Source organism: Erinaceus europaeus, chromosome 17 (genome assembly GCF_950295315.1).
Source record: "Erinaceus europaeus chromosome 17, mEriEur2.1, whole genome shotgun sequence".
NCBI classification, from domain to species: Eukaryota; Metazoa; Chordata; class Mammalia; order Eulipotyphla; family Erinaceidae; genus Erinaceus; species Erinaceus europaeus.
In genome coordinates, this window is record NC_080178.1 from 74386659 (window position 1) to 74401889 (window position 15231).

A 15231-nucleotide genomic window follows, 5' to 3' on the forward strand; every position below is an offset into this window, starting at 1 on the left:
GTCAAGCATCCTGAGGGCTCCTCAAGGAAGGAGGGAATCAGGGAGCAGTGTTTGCTTGGTCTCTTTATACCTGGGGCTCCTCCCTGATTCTGGGGAGAGAAGGAACAGACTACAGGCTTGGGGTGGGGAGGACACAGGGCAGGGAGGGCTGGAGGTCCTGCCCCTCATGACCTGTGCACCAGAGTCTACCTCAGGCTCTGGAGGAAGAAGAGCCCCACCTCCCACCCCAGTCACTCAAGGCAGATTCCACCAGTTGCACTTTCTCGCCAGCCCCAGCCACTAGCCACTAGCCCATGCCCTCGGCAGGCCAGCCCACGCCCCTGATCATGAGTCCCTGGGGATGCCTCCCTCACCTACACCCACCCTGCTCGTTCCAGGAAGAGAGGCCCTGTAGCTTATGCTTCTCAGAAACCGTGGCTGCTCAACGCAACCGTGGAGGAGAATATCACCTTCGAGAGTCCCTTTAACAAGCAACGGTAGGTTAAGACCTCTGGCAGGAGGCCAGCTTGGGGGCAGGGAGCACCAGCCCAGCCCAGTCCCCAGTCCCCGGCAAGCTGCCCTCCCTCCATCATCATCCACACCCAGCCATCCTGTTCTCCAGACCACTTATCTGAGCCATCTGGGGAAGATCCAGGAGTGCCTGGGCACCAGGGCAGCCCAGCTCCTGGGGGTGAGAGGATGGGAGGAGATGAGTGCAAGGGCTGCCTTCTCTCAAGACTGGGGAGGTGGGGGGTGGGGGGCTGGCCCAGAGCCCCGTGACACTGCAGCTCACAACACTCCCAGCTCTGTGGCTCACACACTGTCTCCCCTCCTGCAATAACCACGAACATGGTGGTTCCGTGACTTCCTCGTATGCCTACAGCGGTCTCAGTTAGCAGGTACTGTTTTATGAGGGAACTGAGCCTCAGAGTGGCTAGGTCACTTGTTCAAGGCCAGCCAGCCAGTAAGCGACAGAGATGAGTCTCTAATCCAAGCCCGCTGGCTGGATCCCCAAGTTCATGTCCCCAGCACACTGATGCATGCATGTACCCTTGCTGGCACCTGCCCGGGCTAAGAGCTGGCCGGGGAAGTAGGAGAGGAACAGGCTGGACAAATATTTGAGCAGCCATCGTCATTAGTGCCCCGCCAGCCAGCACTGATTTTCCCTGGCAGTGCCCCAGACGCGGGCTCCGGCTGCACCTCTTCCCACACCGCAGGGGCCGTGGCCTCCTGGTGTCACTTGGCTGCCGTGTTTGCTCCCCTCCAATCTCATCCTTCAAATATTTAACTTGCTCCAAGACCATGTGAGGTGCTGTCCTCAGCGCTTTTCCAGCTCACATGGTGTTTGCTTGCACCCAAGCAGGGGCCCAGTAAGGGCATGGCTCACCCCGGCACAGCTGCCCTGCCCAGGGACTAATGGCAGAGCTCTGCAGGTGCTCAGGTCAGCTGTGCTCCCCACCTCTCCTCCCCCATCTCCCCACTCCAGGTACAAGATGGTCATCGAAGCCTGCTCGCTGCAGCCAGACATCGACATCCTGCCCCACGGAGACCAGACCCAGATCGGGGAACGGGTCAGTGCAGCCGCCAAGGATCCAGGCACCCAGAATCACCACCAGGGTGCCCCTAGGTCCTCCCCTGGGAGAGCAGGTCACTGGAGTGAGAGAGGGTGGAGGCCGAAGAGCTTTTTATAGAGGAATCTGTTTCCTGGGCCACTGGGTGGCCCTCCAGTTCCTCTTGGTGGCTAGGATCCGCTCGGCACCTCCCCAGGCTGGAGGTAATGTGGAATCTCCTTCATGTGTGCCCCAGGTATACAAAAGTCATACCACACCATGCTAGGCCCAAGGTCATGACCTTCTGGGTCTGTTCCCAGGTGTGGCCCCAAAGCTTAAGCACATAGCATCCTCCCGGGGGTCCTTCCTGTTTGTATGCTCCCCACTTCCTCCCTCCTGGTGTCTGCTGGACAGGCGGTCCCTAGCACTTAATCTGCATGATGGATCTTAAGACTCGGGAAGGTACTCCTTTAAAAAAAAAAAAAAAACAGGAGCACTGTTCAACTCTGGCTGATGGTGATGCTAGGGATTGAACCTGGGATCTTAAGTGCCTCAGGCATTATGCTCCCCCCTCCCATGCTTCCCACGTCTGAGCTGTTTCTCTCTACAAGGGGGTGGGCGGAGGAGAGAACCACAGCTCTGTCCCAGAGAGCTCCCCACGGAGCAGGGCCAGCACAGTCTCTCCCGAAAGGCTGTGGAACTATGAGCTATGCTTTTCTGGGGTTCAGGGCATCAACCTGTCTGGTGGTCAGCGCCAGAGGATCAGTGTGGCCCGAGCACTCTACCAGCATACCAACGTCGTCTTCCTGGTGAGTCCACTGGCAGCCCCACAGGGAGCTCTTCTCTGCCTGTCTCTGCCTGCCTGTTCCTGTCTCTGCTGCTTCACTGCTCATGTCTATGCACACACACGCGCACACACACACACGCACACACACACACGCACACACACTAGGTGCACACCATGGTAGAAAGATCCAGTCTTTGTTACCATCTGACCCCTGCACTTTACAAAGCACAACTCAGCCTCTTCAGAAAAAAGTGAACTGGATATTTTAGTTTATTTCCACCAACTGACTAAATTTTTATCTATACAAAGTCCATGACCTCATATTTGGTGAGGACAAATAACTTTCCACTCCAGCTTTGCGTGCAGGGTGTCTTGGGAACAGAGTAAAGACACAGAGAGAGCTAGGTGCTTGGCTGGAGCCCTGGAGGATGCTCAGGGGTCCACCACACAGACAAAAGGACCAGCTGAATCATGTTGAAGGAGACAAGCCAGAAAGGGAAAGGCCAATACTAGATGATCTTACTTATAGTTGGAACTTAAGAAAAAAGAACAGTAAGGGAAAACATAAGTGACACTTGGACTGGGCGTGGCTTACTGCATCAAAGCAAAGGACTCTGGGGAAGGAGGGAAGGGAATGGGATGAAGGGACATTGGGATCCTCTTGTATCTCCTAGACACCAATCGAGCAGAAATGAGAGGTTATGCCTATGTGTCAAAGACCATACTGTAGGGAGTCGGGTTGTAGCACAGCAGGTTAAGCGCAGGTGGCGCAAAGCACAAGGACTGGCATAAGGATCCCAGTTCGAGCCCCGGCTCCCCACCTGCAGGGGAGTCGCCTTCACAGGCGGTGAAGCAGGTCTGCAGGTGTCTATCTTTCTCTCCTCCTCTCTGTCTTCTCCTCCTCTCTCCATTTCTCTCTGTCCTATCCAACAATGACAACAACAATAATAACTACAACAATAAAACAACAAGGACAACAAAGGGAATAAATAAATAAAATAAATATTTTTTTTAAAAAAATTTTAAAGACTATACTGTAAACCATTAACCCCCAACAATAAAAATACCTGGGGGGTGGAGCAGTGAATAAAGTGTTGGACTATAAAAAAAAAAAAAACAGCTGAGGCTGAGGTTGTAGCTCAGGCTGAGGCTGAGGCTGTAGCTCAGGCTGAGGCTGAGGTTGTAGTTCAGGCTGAGGCTGAGGCTGAGGTTGTAGCTCAGGCTGAGGCTGAGGCTGAGGTTGTAGCTCAGGCTGAGGCTGAGGCTGTGGCTGTGGCTGAGGCTGAGGCTGAGGCTGTGGCTGAGGCTGTGGCTGTGGCTGTGGCTGAGGCTGAGGCTGTGGCTGAGGCTGTGGCTGTGGCTGAGGCTGAGCCTGTGGCTGTGGCTGAGGCTGAGCCTGTGGCTGAGGCTGAGGCTGAGGCTGAGGCTGAGGCTGAGGCTGAGGCTGAGGCTGAAGCTGAGGTTGAGGTCTGGACTGGCAGTGTCAGGAATGTGTTGAGAAGTTAGAGGAGGCAGCTGAGAAGTGAGGTGAGAAGAGAAGGCTGAGCAGGTTGTGAAGGACCCAGGCTGCTGTACAGGAATTCAGGCTGTGTAGACGATAGGGAACCACTGAAGGGTCAGGAGTCAGGCAATGTGATCACTTCTGTTTGACAATCATAGCTGATAATGGTCCCACTTTAAGATGAGGCACCTGAAGCTTGGAGGGATTGGGTGGGGGGTCATGTGGTGTCACACCTAGTTAAGTGTTCACATTATAGCACGCAAGGACCAAGGTTCAAGCCCCTGGTCCCCACCTGCAGGGGGAATGCTTCACAAGTGGTCAAGCAGGGTTTCAGGGTTTCCTCCCTCTCTCTCTCTTCCTCCCCTCTCAATTTCTATCTACTAATAAATAAACAAAAAGATCTTTTTAAAAAGAAAGAAAGGTGTATTGTCCAAGGCCACACAGCTAAAATGTCTCAGTCCCTAGGTCACAGTTACGGTGGGTTTTATCCGCACTGTGACCCTCCCTGTGCACCTGTTCCTGCCTTCTGCCCTCTGCCCAGGATGACCCCTTCTCAGCTCTGGACATCCATCTGAGTGACCACCTCATGCAGGCTGGGATCCTTGAGCTGCTCCGGGATGACAAAAGGACAGTGGTCCTAGTGACCCACAAGCTACAGTACTTGCCACATGCAGACTGGGTAAGGGGCCATGCGCGTGTGGGATCAAACTGTGGAAGGCAAGGCTTGGACACATGCAGACTTGTTACGGGGGGGGGGTCAGCTCTGAGCAGCTTAATGTAGCTGTCGACCACAAAGAGACCCTACACAGCTCCAAGAGACCCTACACCTCCAAGGGCTGGGTAGGACCAAGAGCCACAGACACCCAAGCCTGGCTAGGGGCCTCTGTGGGTATGTGCAAGGCTAATGACAAGAAGCCTCCGGAAAAAGCAGACACTCTATTCCTACCTTCCGCTTCCTGCGCAGCTCGGTGATTCATGCCCTTGGCCTGGGGTGGGGTGGGGGGTGTTTAGACGGGAGGGCCATCTTCTCACTCTATGACCTACAAGCAGAGACGGGTTCACGCTAGGAGCAAATGGAAGCAAACAGTGGCACACAGCAGTGTTAGCAGCTTCCATGTGGTCGATAGAATATGATTTTGTGAAATCCTGCAGCAAAGAAATTCCAGGGACCAGGTGGTAGCACACCTGGTTGAGCACACACTTTACAGTGCACAAGGACCCTGGCTCAAGCCTCCAGTCTCCACCTGCAGAGGGAAAGCTTTGTGAGTGGTGAAACAGGACTGCAGGTGTCTCTCTATCTCCTCCTTCCTCTCGATATCTGACTGTCTCTATCCAATAAATAAAGATAATACCAAAAAAATTAAAAAGAAACCCCCCTGCTTCTCAATATGTAGACAATAGTCATTTTTTAATTAAACAACCAATACTTCACTTCCTCCTTTATTTATTTATTTTTACCACCAGGGTTTATCACTGATGTTTGGTGCCTGCACCACTCCCAATGACCATTTTCTTTTCTTCTCCTTTCTTTTTGATAGAGGGTAAAAGACAGAGAGAGATAGAAAGGGACAGAGAGGGAGTCAGGCTGTAGCACAATGGGTTAAGCGCACATGGCGCAAAGCACAAGGATCAGCTTAAGGATCCTGGTTCAAGCCCCGGCTCCCCACCTGCAGGAGAGTCGCTTCACAGGTGGTGAAGCAGGTCTGCAGGTGTTTGTCTTTCTCTCCCCCTCTCTGGGACAGAGAGTGGTCTGAGCTGTGGCACTGTGATAGATCACTGGGCTCTTAAGCATGACTTTCATCCCCAGCAGTGTACAAGAGTGATGCTCTGGTGTCCTCTCTCTCTCTCTCTCTCTGCCTCTCTCTCTCTCTCCCAACTATCTCTCTTATAAATATAAATAATATCTTTTTAAAAATAAAAGTAGTGACAAAGAGAAGAGGAGACATCCCAGCACCGCTCCACCATCTGTGAAGCTTCTCACCTGCAGGTGGAGATCAAAGTCTCCAAGCAGGTCCTCACACGTGGTGGTCGCATGTGCACTCTACTGTGTGAACCACCTGTCCCTGGATTTTTAAAAAGATAAACCATTTAATTTGTCCCTGGAGATCAAGGTCCCACCTAAACTTCATGCCTGTGCCAAGTGACCCCGCAGATTCCCTACGAGCAGTTTCCTTCTTTGTGTGGTGAGATTCCCCCTCCGCTTGGAGAAGCAGGCAAATCAAATCCAGGCTTTTTTTTTATTTTGTTGCCAGCAGGGTTATCAGTGCTGGCACCACAAATCCACCATTCCCAGTGGCCATTTTTTTCCTTTTTTTTCTAATTTTTTTTTTAATTAGGACAGAGAAATTGAGAAAGGGTAGGGAAGTAGAGAGAGGGGGAAATGATAAACACCTGCAGGCCTGCTTCACCACTCATGAATCAGTTCCCCTGCAGGTGGGGAGCAGGGGCTGGAGCTCAGGCCCTGATAACATGTGCGTTCTACCAGGTGCGCCACCACCCAGCCCCCATAAAACCCAGATTTAAAAAGAAACTCCTGGAGCAGGTGCAGAGATGACCGTTTCCACAGTGACCCTGTCGAGGCAGCTGAGTTCTCCCTCCGCCCAAAGAAGGCAGCCCCAGAGTTGCTGAGCTCCAGGAAGTATCAGAGAACTGCACTCCTGACAGGACCCCCAAAAACTTCAGCACAGGGTAGGGGAAAGATGAGAGAAGCAGGGGTGGGCTTCTAAATCAATGAATGAGGAGTCCATCCACACTTAGCAGGTGTTTGCTGGCCACTGGTAGAACCCACTAGACGTGCAGCTAGGAGCTGAGGGCTGTGTATAGTTAGCCAGCTGCATATGCGGAAACAGCAACCCCTGGTAGAATCTTTGTGGGTAGTAAAACAAAAAGCCCCCCCCCCCACACACACACACACACACACCACCACCACCACCACCACCACCACCCACCACAGAACCCCCGTTGAGAATTACTACCAGGTATACCAGATTCTAAGTTCTGCCAGCACATTGATGAGGGTCACTGCCTGCTCACTGCAGCTGGCCATTCGGAATGGAGAAGAGGAGGCATGTCTGTCCACCTCAGAGTCCTCCATCTGGCACCCCCAGGGCTGCATCTGTGTCTGCCCTTCCAGATCATCGCTATGAAGGACGGCACCATCCAGCGGGAGGGCACGCTCAAGGACTTCCAGAGGTGTGAGTGCCAGCTCTTTGAGCACTGGAAGACCCTCATGAACCGGCAGGACCAAGAACTGGAAAAGGTGGAGACGCTTGGGGGTCAGGTGAGGAAGTTTCACTGGAATCTGAACCGCTGATGGCGACCTTCCTGCCCCAGCTGCCCCAGAGAGCCCCTCACAGTCCAGGAGTAGGGACCACCCGTGAACTCGCTCCCACCAGACAGGAGACCTTGTACCCATGGTACCTGCTCAGACAGAATCAAGGGCACAGGCTTCTGGCACCTTCTCTCCCTTATCTTGGGAGAGTCAGACCCCTAAATGTAGCTACAGAGTCTCCGGCACTGACTCACATTGACTCAGCAGAGAGGAAACGAGGAAGGGTTAAGGACTTCTTAACTCCCAAACCACAGAGGCCAGAGGAAACGGGTTCCAAGCATTTGAACCACATCCTTGGGGTCTGTTTCTTGCCACCCTTTGGTTCCACTCCCATCATACTGGCTTTCTTCTCATCAGATCCGCCGGCAGGCTCAGCCTTACAGTCTCCCAGCTCAATAGCTCTGCCAGAAAGACACCTCTTTCGGGACAGCTGAGCCAGGGTCTCAGGGCTGTCTCATGTGCCAACCCTGAACTCATCATTGTGGCCAGTGGTGTGGAGCATGGGTTCTGGCCAGCCCTGGGGCTTGTGCCTACTCATCCCAGGACAATGATCAGCCCACCTGAGTCACAGAGACTAAAAACAGGGGAACTGTGGTTTCCCACCAGGAAACTGGGGGTGCTGTTGAGAAATGGAGGGGAAAGAATAATTCCCATAAGATCAATGTGTCCCAGACAGGAGAAACCTGGAAGCCTGACCCTGGTCACCATCAGGGTCACCATGCCCCCTGATATGATGGACTAGGATCCCCACTCATTTTTCAGGAGACTGTGGTGGAGAGTAAAGCCCCAGAGCCTCCCCAGGGCCTGTCCCGAGCCATGTCCTCCAGAGATGGCTTCCTGCAGGATGAGGAAGAAGAAGAAGGTACACAACCTGGCCAAAGTAAAACGGTGGCCTGAGGTCTCAGCCCCCAGGCAGAGGAGAGGTGGGGGACTGTGGGAGTGGTGTGAGAGAGAGAGACAACATCTGGGACAAAAGCCCTTCCCCACTATGTGCCTCGGTTTTCCTTTTTTTTCCTCCTCCAGGGTTATCTCTGGGCCTCAGTGCCAGCACTACGAATCCACTACACCTGGCAGCCATTTTTTCTGTTTTATTCAATAGGACAGAGAGAAATTGAGAGAGCAGGGGGGAGATAGGGAGAGAGAGACACCTGCAGACCTGCTTCACCACTTGTGAAGCATCCCTCCCAGTTGGGGAGCTGGGGGCTCGAACCTGGGTCCTTGTGCAGGTTCTTGCACTTTGCTTAGTACTATGTGCACTTAACCGGGTCCACCACCACCCTTGCCTCAGTTTTCCTTTCTGTAAGTGGGGACAGCACGCTTACTGCGGATGGGTCTGGGGACCCTCAGAGGGCTGTCGCATGTGGAGCCACAGGGTGAGGGGTCTTGACCTGCAGAGGAGGCTGCCGAAAGCGAGGAGGAGGACAAACTGTCCTCCCTGCTGCACCATCGTGCTAAGATCCCCTGGAGAGCCTGCGCCAAGTACCTGTCGTCGGCTGGCTTCCTGCTCCTGTCACTGCTCCTCTTCTCCCAGCTGCTCAAGCACATGGTCTTGGTGGCCATCGACTACTGGCTGGCCGAGTGGACCGACAGCACCCTAAGCGCCAGCCCTGGGGCAGCCAGGAACTGCTCCCTCGGCCAAGTGGGTTTGTGAGCAGCGGAAGAAGTGGTGGAGGGAGAGGCGGGGAGACAGCTGAGCCCTGACGCCCCCAGGGCCCCTGTCTCTCTCTTTGCCCTGCCCAGGACTGCTCCCTCGACCAGAGGGTCTACGCAATGGTGTTCACGGCGCTGTGCAGCCTGGGCATCGTGCTGTGCCTCGTCACATCTGTCACCGTTGAGTGGACAGGACTGAAGGTGGCCAAGAAGTTGCACCGCAGCCTGCTGAGCCGCATCATCCTGGCTCCTATGAAGTACGTCCTGACTGCGCAGGGCTGTGGCCAAGCCAGGCGTTCCCCAGACCTCAGTTCTCCAGCCCCAGTTGCCCTCCCTCTCTGTCTCTCTCTAGTTTTTATTATTTTTATTTATTTATTGGATAGAGACACCAGAAACAGAGAGAAGGGGAGTGATGAGAAGAGAGACATCTGCAGCCCTATTTCACCACTCGCAAAGCTCTCCCCCTGCAGGTGGAAAGTGGAGGCTCAAACTTGGTCCCTGAGCACTGTAATATCTGTGCTCAACCAGGTGCACCACTCCCCAGCCCCAGTTCTCCCATCTCTCAAACAGGGACATGCAATTTGCAGCGGAGCTGCCTCACCTCTGGGAAACGAGGTGCAGAAAGCGCAGGTAGGGCCACAGAAAGCCAGAGACCATGCTGGGCACCTTGCGTGACTAGCTGCTGTGTCCCAGCCACCCTTCCCAAGGAGTGTCTGCAGGCTCTGCCTACATTCCAGCAGTGCCCCTGCCCTGGCAGGTTCCGTCTGCCCCTCTCCACCCAGGGGTTCAGCCCCCACACCCTCTCCTATTCCCTCATCTACACTTCAGGCTCTGACAGGAAGGGCCAGGATTGCTGTTCTCATCTCCTGTGATGGGTTGCCTACAAAGCCTCTTAGTGCGAAAGAACTTTAAGCTGTCACTCAGCAATTGATTGACTGACTCATTCGCGTTGTTTTCTATTCAGTTTTTTTTTTTAAATATTATCTAGACAGAATTTTTTCCCCTCCAGGGTTATCCCCGGGGCTCGGTGCTGGCACTGTAAATCCACTGCTCCTGAGGCTATTTTTTCAATTTTATTGGATAGGACAAAGAGAAATTGAGAGAGGAGGGGGGAGGTTGAGAGGGAGAGAGACAGAGAGACACCAGCAGACTTCCTTCACCACTGTGAAACGACCTCTCCAGGTGGGAAGCCAGGGGCTCAAACCCAGATCCTTGTGAAGGTCCTTGGCGCTTAGTATTATGTGCGTTTAGCTGGGCACAACACTACCCAGCCCTTAATAGACAGAACTTCACATGCATGTGGCAGAGTCTCAAACCCAGAACCTTGGGCACGAGCCTTTCGCTCTACAAATCGAGCTATATTCCTGCCTACATTATTTTAATTTTTTTAATTTTTATTTATAAAATGGAAACACTGACAAGACCATAGGATAAGAGGGGTACAATTCCACACAGTTCCCTCCATCAGAACTCCATATCCCATTCCATCCCCTGATAGCTTTCCTATTCTTTAACCCTCTGGGGGCATGAGCCCAGGGTGCAGAAGGAGGAAGGTCTGGCTTCTGTAATTGCTTCCCTTCTGAACGTGGGTATTGACAGGTTGATCCGTATTCCCAGCCTGTCTTTCTCTTTCCCTAGTGGGGCAGAGCTCTGGGGAGATGGAGCTTCAGGACACATGGTGGGGCCGTCTGCCCAAGGAAGTCAGGTTGGCATCATGGTAACATCTGGAACCTAGTGATTAAAAAAGAGTTAAGACATGGGAGTTGGGTGGTAGCACTGCGGGTTAAGCACATGTGGTGCAAGGTGCAAGGACTGGCATAAGGATCCCAGTTCAAGCCCCCGGCTCCCCACCTGTAGGGGAGTCACTTCAAAAACAGTGAAGCAGGTCTGCAGGTGTCTTTCTCTCCCCCTCTCTGTCTTCCCCTCCTCTCTCCATTTCTCTCTGTCCTATCCAACAACAATGACATCAATAACTACAACAATGTTAAACAACAAGGGCAACAAAAATAAATATTTTTTAAGATCTTAAAAAAAAAGTTAAGATATAAAGCAGAACAAATAAAACATGAACCTAAAGGCAAGAATATTGCAGATGGAGATTTGGGGGTCTCCATTTTGGAGAAAGCTAGTAGGTCTATTTTAGGTATATTCCAAGAGGCCCATGACCCAACTAGTTTTTGCCTGTGCCTGACATCTAATATGCAGGTGACCTAAGCTATTGTCTGGGGGGATGGTGTCATAGTTGGGGAAAGGACCAGAAAGCTGGATCAGGGAAGAGAGTCACTCCCAAATATGGGGAAAGTATATAAGTATTGTTAACTGTAAATCCCATTGATCTGATCTGGGGCCCATAGTCAGCAAAGGAGCCTGTGTGACCTCTGCCTCCCTGTGGGTCTGAGCTCACATTCCATCGTCACGGCTAAGAACATCCAGGCTACGCCAATTTCAGGACCCATCATCCTCGGGTGATAGGCAGAGTATGCTATCCAACCTCCCTTCGGAGAATGGAACATTCCCTACCATTGATTCACGTTGAGGGCTAGGTCCCATAGGGGCCCGCAGAGGGGTCCGTTATGTTGTTCCTGCTGGAGATGACCAGTGACAGTGGCAAGAGGGATCTGTTAGAGGTCTAGGCCCATCATGTCTGTGTGGGAATCCCAGGACTCCCTGACTAGGGCCTCAGCTGATGGGGTGGCCTGATAGTGACTAAAGAGTCATCATTAAAGTGTGCCAGTCTCTTGTCCTTGTTCAGCTTTTGTAGTCCTTATTTTGTCTGACAAGGTTAGCTTTGGAGTGATTGAGGGATGTGGAATAGGAGGTCGGTGAGGAGGATGTCTAGGGCTAAGCAGAGACTATTTCATTAGGTACTTGATGGTGTCTTTTTAGGTCTTTCTGCTTGCTTGCTCCGTTTACTGACTCACTGCAAACTAGTGTGCACTTTGCTTTAAGGTCTGTGTTTTCCCTAACTTCTGAATATATGTACTTATGCCCCATCTCATGGACTCTGGTCTGTATCTAGGTTTTGAGGTTTGTTAATAAGTGTACCACCTGAAATGATTTTTTTTTTGCCTCCAGGGTTATTGCTGGGGCTCAGTGCCTGCACTACAAATCCACTGCTCCTGGAGGCTATTTTTCCCATTTTGTTGCTCTTGTTGTTGTGCTTGTTGTAGTTGTTATTGTTGTCATAGCTGTTGTTGTTGTTGTTGAAGCGACCTCCTGCAGGTGGGGAGCTGGGGGCTCGAACCAGCTTATGCCAGCCTTTGCGCTTTGCTCCATGTGCGCTTAACCCGCTGCGCTACCACTCAGCTCCCACCTGAAATGAATTTAAGGAGTCCTATGAGCTAGGAAAGGTCTCACCAGAGTGATGAAGCTGGTGGGTTCACATTCCACGCCAGACATCTCTGGATGCAGTCTGAAATGAAACATGCCGAGGTGTTACTGGTTGCATTGATTAGGTTGGGATCAGCAGGTGCAGTATTTGTTGGTATGAATTGGGAGAAGCATGCAGGAAAGTGAGCCTCGCCCTAGAGCTTTCAAGACTGAGAGAAATAGAGGCTTTATAGACAAAGGGGAATGTTCCTGCTGTCTTAGGGTTTAAGAAGGCAATAGATAGTTATTGCTGTAATCAAATTATTTGGCAATTGAGTTAACTTTGAAAATCCCATTGTTAGGATTTGCTGTAGCATACAAGACCTCACCATAATTTATGTCCTTTTATGTTGCTTACTTATAGCTGTATCTTATAAAGGAACATTGCCAGTTGTTTTTGTTCTTCCTGGTCTAAGCTTTTAGGAGATTTAATATTTCAAAGAGCAAGTCATTATTAGAAATGTATTGACAGTTTGAGCCCACTGTTAAAATTCAATCCGATTACTAACATTATTTTCATTTTTATACAAGTAGCATTGGTTTATAGCATCACATAGGATTCCAGTGTATGGCTTTATAATTAGGCATCTGCATACACTGCTTCGAGGTCACCACCTCAAGTCTAGCTCCCATGCTCTATCTTACAAAGGGCCTCTCTGCGTGCTTCTCCCTACCCCCACCCCTCCCTCACTTCTCCTTGAATAACCACCCCTTTATTCTTTTCATCTGGACATTGGGGATTCTGTTTGTTTAGTTTGATTTCCACATTCATTTTGTTTAAGCCTTTCACATGCGAGTGAAATCATAGTCTTTGTCCTTTTCCATCTGACCTACTTCGCTACGCCTAGTCATTTTTTCAAACACAACAGGAAAACCGATGTTTCTGGCTTGCAGCCAATGTCAGATTTCACCATCTGACCACACTTTTGAGTTCTCAACCCCCTGAGCTCTCTGTGGCCCCAGTTTGCTCACACTCCACTCATCCCAGATCTGCAGCGGCCTCACAGGTTCAGCCAGCTGACAGACTGTCCCCGGGGCCCTGTTCCCCCTGGCAGCTTGTCCATCTTGAGAGGACTCTGTGTCCTCAGGCAGACAGCTGCCGAGTGAGTCAGGTGGAAGGAGCAGCTAAGAAAGGTGGCGTCAGATAAGCGAGGGGCTGGCACCCTTTGGAGCGAGTATGGGAATTCTCAAGAGACGCAGGCAGGGAGGGAAAGCAGCAAGCAGCCAACAACTTTGCTCTTCTGTTGCCTCTTAGGTTCTTTGAGACCACACCCCTGGGAAGCATCCTCAACAGGTTCTCCTCCGACTGTAACACCATCGACCAGGTACACAAAGATTCCACCCATCTTGCCCATCCAGAGAAAGACCAGGTCCCGGGGAACTGGCCCTGTGCGGTGCCGTCTCCCCAGATGACATGATCACAGCCCCAGGGTGGATCCTCAGGTGGGATCCCACTCTGACTAGAACCACTTCAGCACCCGGGACCTCCCCCACTTGAGACCCTCCTAGGAGGACTGAGAGAAACCACATCCCTTTGCTTCTCATCCCAGACCCTTCCCACCCCCCTCCCACCCTAGCCCCCTTCAGCAAAGTCCCAGCCTATTTGAACTACTATACAGTCAACTATTGACAGTTTTCTGAAGAACATTCGTGTTGGTTTAGCATGTGTGCTTGTACTAGATGGTGAGAAAATGTTAAGTCCATATTCCTGCACTCAGGGAGCCTGTGCCTAGCTGGAGAGATGAGCTGTGTATCCCTAATAAAGTGTGAGCACTGGGGAGGGGCGGGTGGTGGCACACCGAGTTAAGTGCACATAGTACTAAGCACCAAGCACCCCTGGGTTTAAGTCCTGGTGCCCCACCTGCAGGGGGGACACTTCACAAGCAGTGAAGCAGGTCTGCAGGTGTCTCTCTTTCTCTCTCCCTTTCTATCACCCCTCCCTCTCAAGTTCTCTCTGTCCTATCCAGTAAAATGGGGGGGAAATGGCCTCCAGAAGCAGGGGATTTGTAGTGCTGGTACCGAGCCCCAGCAATAATCCTGGAGGCAATAAATTAAAAACAAACAAACAAATAAATAAAGTATGAGTCCAAAACATGTCAGCAGGGAGCACACAGGGCTGAACCAAGTATCAGAACTTACCTCTCTGTCTCTGTCTCCCTCCCTCCCTCAGCACATCCCGTCCACACTGGAGTGTTTGAGCCGCTCTACCCTGCTCTGTGTCTCCGCTCTGGCCGTCATCTCCTATGTCACACCTGTGTTCCTCGTAGCCCTCCTGCCCCTGGCTGTGGTGTGCTACTTCATCCAGAAATACTTCCGGGTGGCATCCAGGTGACGGCAGCTATTGCCAACCTCTGGGGATAGAAGGAGTATATTTGGGGAGCTTTTTTTCCTTTTTAACCAGTACATTACTCAGCTCTGGTTTATGATGGTGTGGGGAATTGAACCTGGGACCTCAGAGCCTCAGACATGAGAGCCTGTTTACATAATCATTCTGCTAGCTCCCCCACAAGAGGAATGTGCTTTGCAGTGGGCATCTTGGTATTCCAGTTTGTTTGTTTGTTTGTTTGTTTTTCCTACCAGAGCACTGCTCAGATCTGGGAATTTTTTGTTTGTTTGTTTGGTTGGTTGGTTGGTTGTTTAGTCTTTTTTTAAAAAGATTTATTTATACGTTAGAGGACCAGAGCATTCCTGTGGCATATGTGATGCTCGGGGTTGAACTCTGGACCTCACACTGGAGAGTTCAACACTTCACTCACTGTATCACCACCCTCAGTGTTAATACACTTCTTAGAATAATTATCATAAAAGTAGTAAAGTCATGTTTCCTAAAAAAAAAAGAAACAAAAAAGAATGGAAGTAGAAATATAGGAAATAGAATTGTACATAGTCTACTACCCTAATATAAACACACACACACACACACACACACACACAGTCAGTACCTGGTCTGTTTCCCTGAGCCCTCAGTGTGGTCAGGCATGGAATTCAGGATTGTGGGGCATACACAGCTTGTGACTTAATTTAGCCAAGATGCTTCCCAGGACAGGCTGATTGCTGAGACATA

General features: G+C 51.4%; 1 protein-coding gene and 1 long non-coding RNA gene across 6 annotated transcripts in view; one reads left to right on the plus strand and one right to left on the minus strand.

Moving 5' to 3' along the window:
• ABCC8 (ATP binding cassette subfamily C member 8) overlaps positions 1-15231 on the plus strand; it is a 105908-nt gene that overhangs the window by 77304 nt on the left and 13373 nt on the right. For all 5 annotated transcript variants that reach the window (XR_009545663.1, XM_060177074.1, XM_060177075.1 and 2 more), the window contains exons 19-28: positions 378-476; positions 1466-1550; positions 2258-2338; positions 4359-4496; positions 6951-7097; positions 7911-8010; positions 8543-8787; positions 8889-9055; positions 13423-13492; positions 14338-14495. Coding sequence is in view for 4 of the 5 variants with exons in the window: in XM_060177074.1 (XP_060033057.1) it covers positions 378-476; positions 1466-1550; positions 2258-2338; positions 4359-4496; positions 6951-7097; positions 7911-8010; positions 8543-8787; positions 8889-9055; positions 13423-13492; positions 14338-14495 (1290 nt within the window). In the remaining variant the exon portion in view is untranslated. The remainder of the gene's footprint in view (positions 1-377; positions 477-1465; positions 1551-2257; positions 2339-4358; positions 4497-6950; positions 7098-7910; positions 8011-8542; positions 8788-8888; positions 9056-13422; positions 13493-14337; positions 14496-15231) is intronic.
• On the minus strand, positions 10172-15224 carry LOC132533904 (uncharacterized). Its single transcript, XR_009545664.1, has 2 exons — positions 15110-15224; positions 10172-10529 (listed from the first exon to the last, which is right to left on the minus strand). It is a non-coding gene; the product is annotated as an uncharacterized LOC132533904 (long non-coding RNA).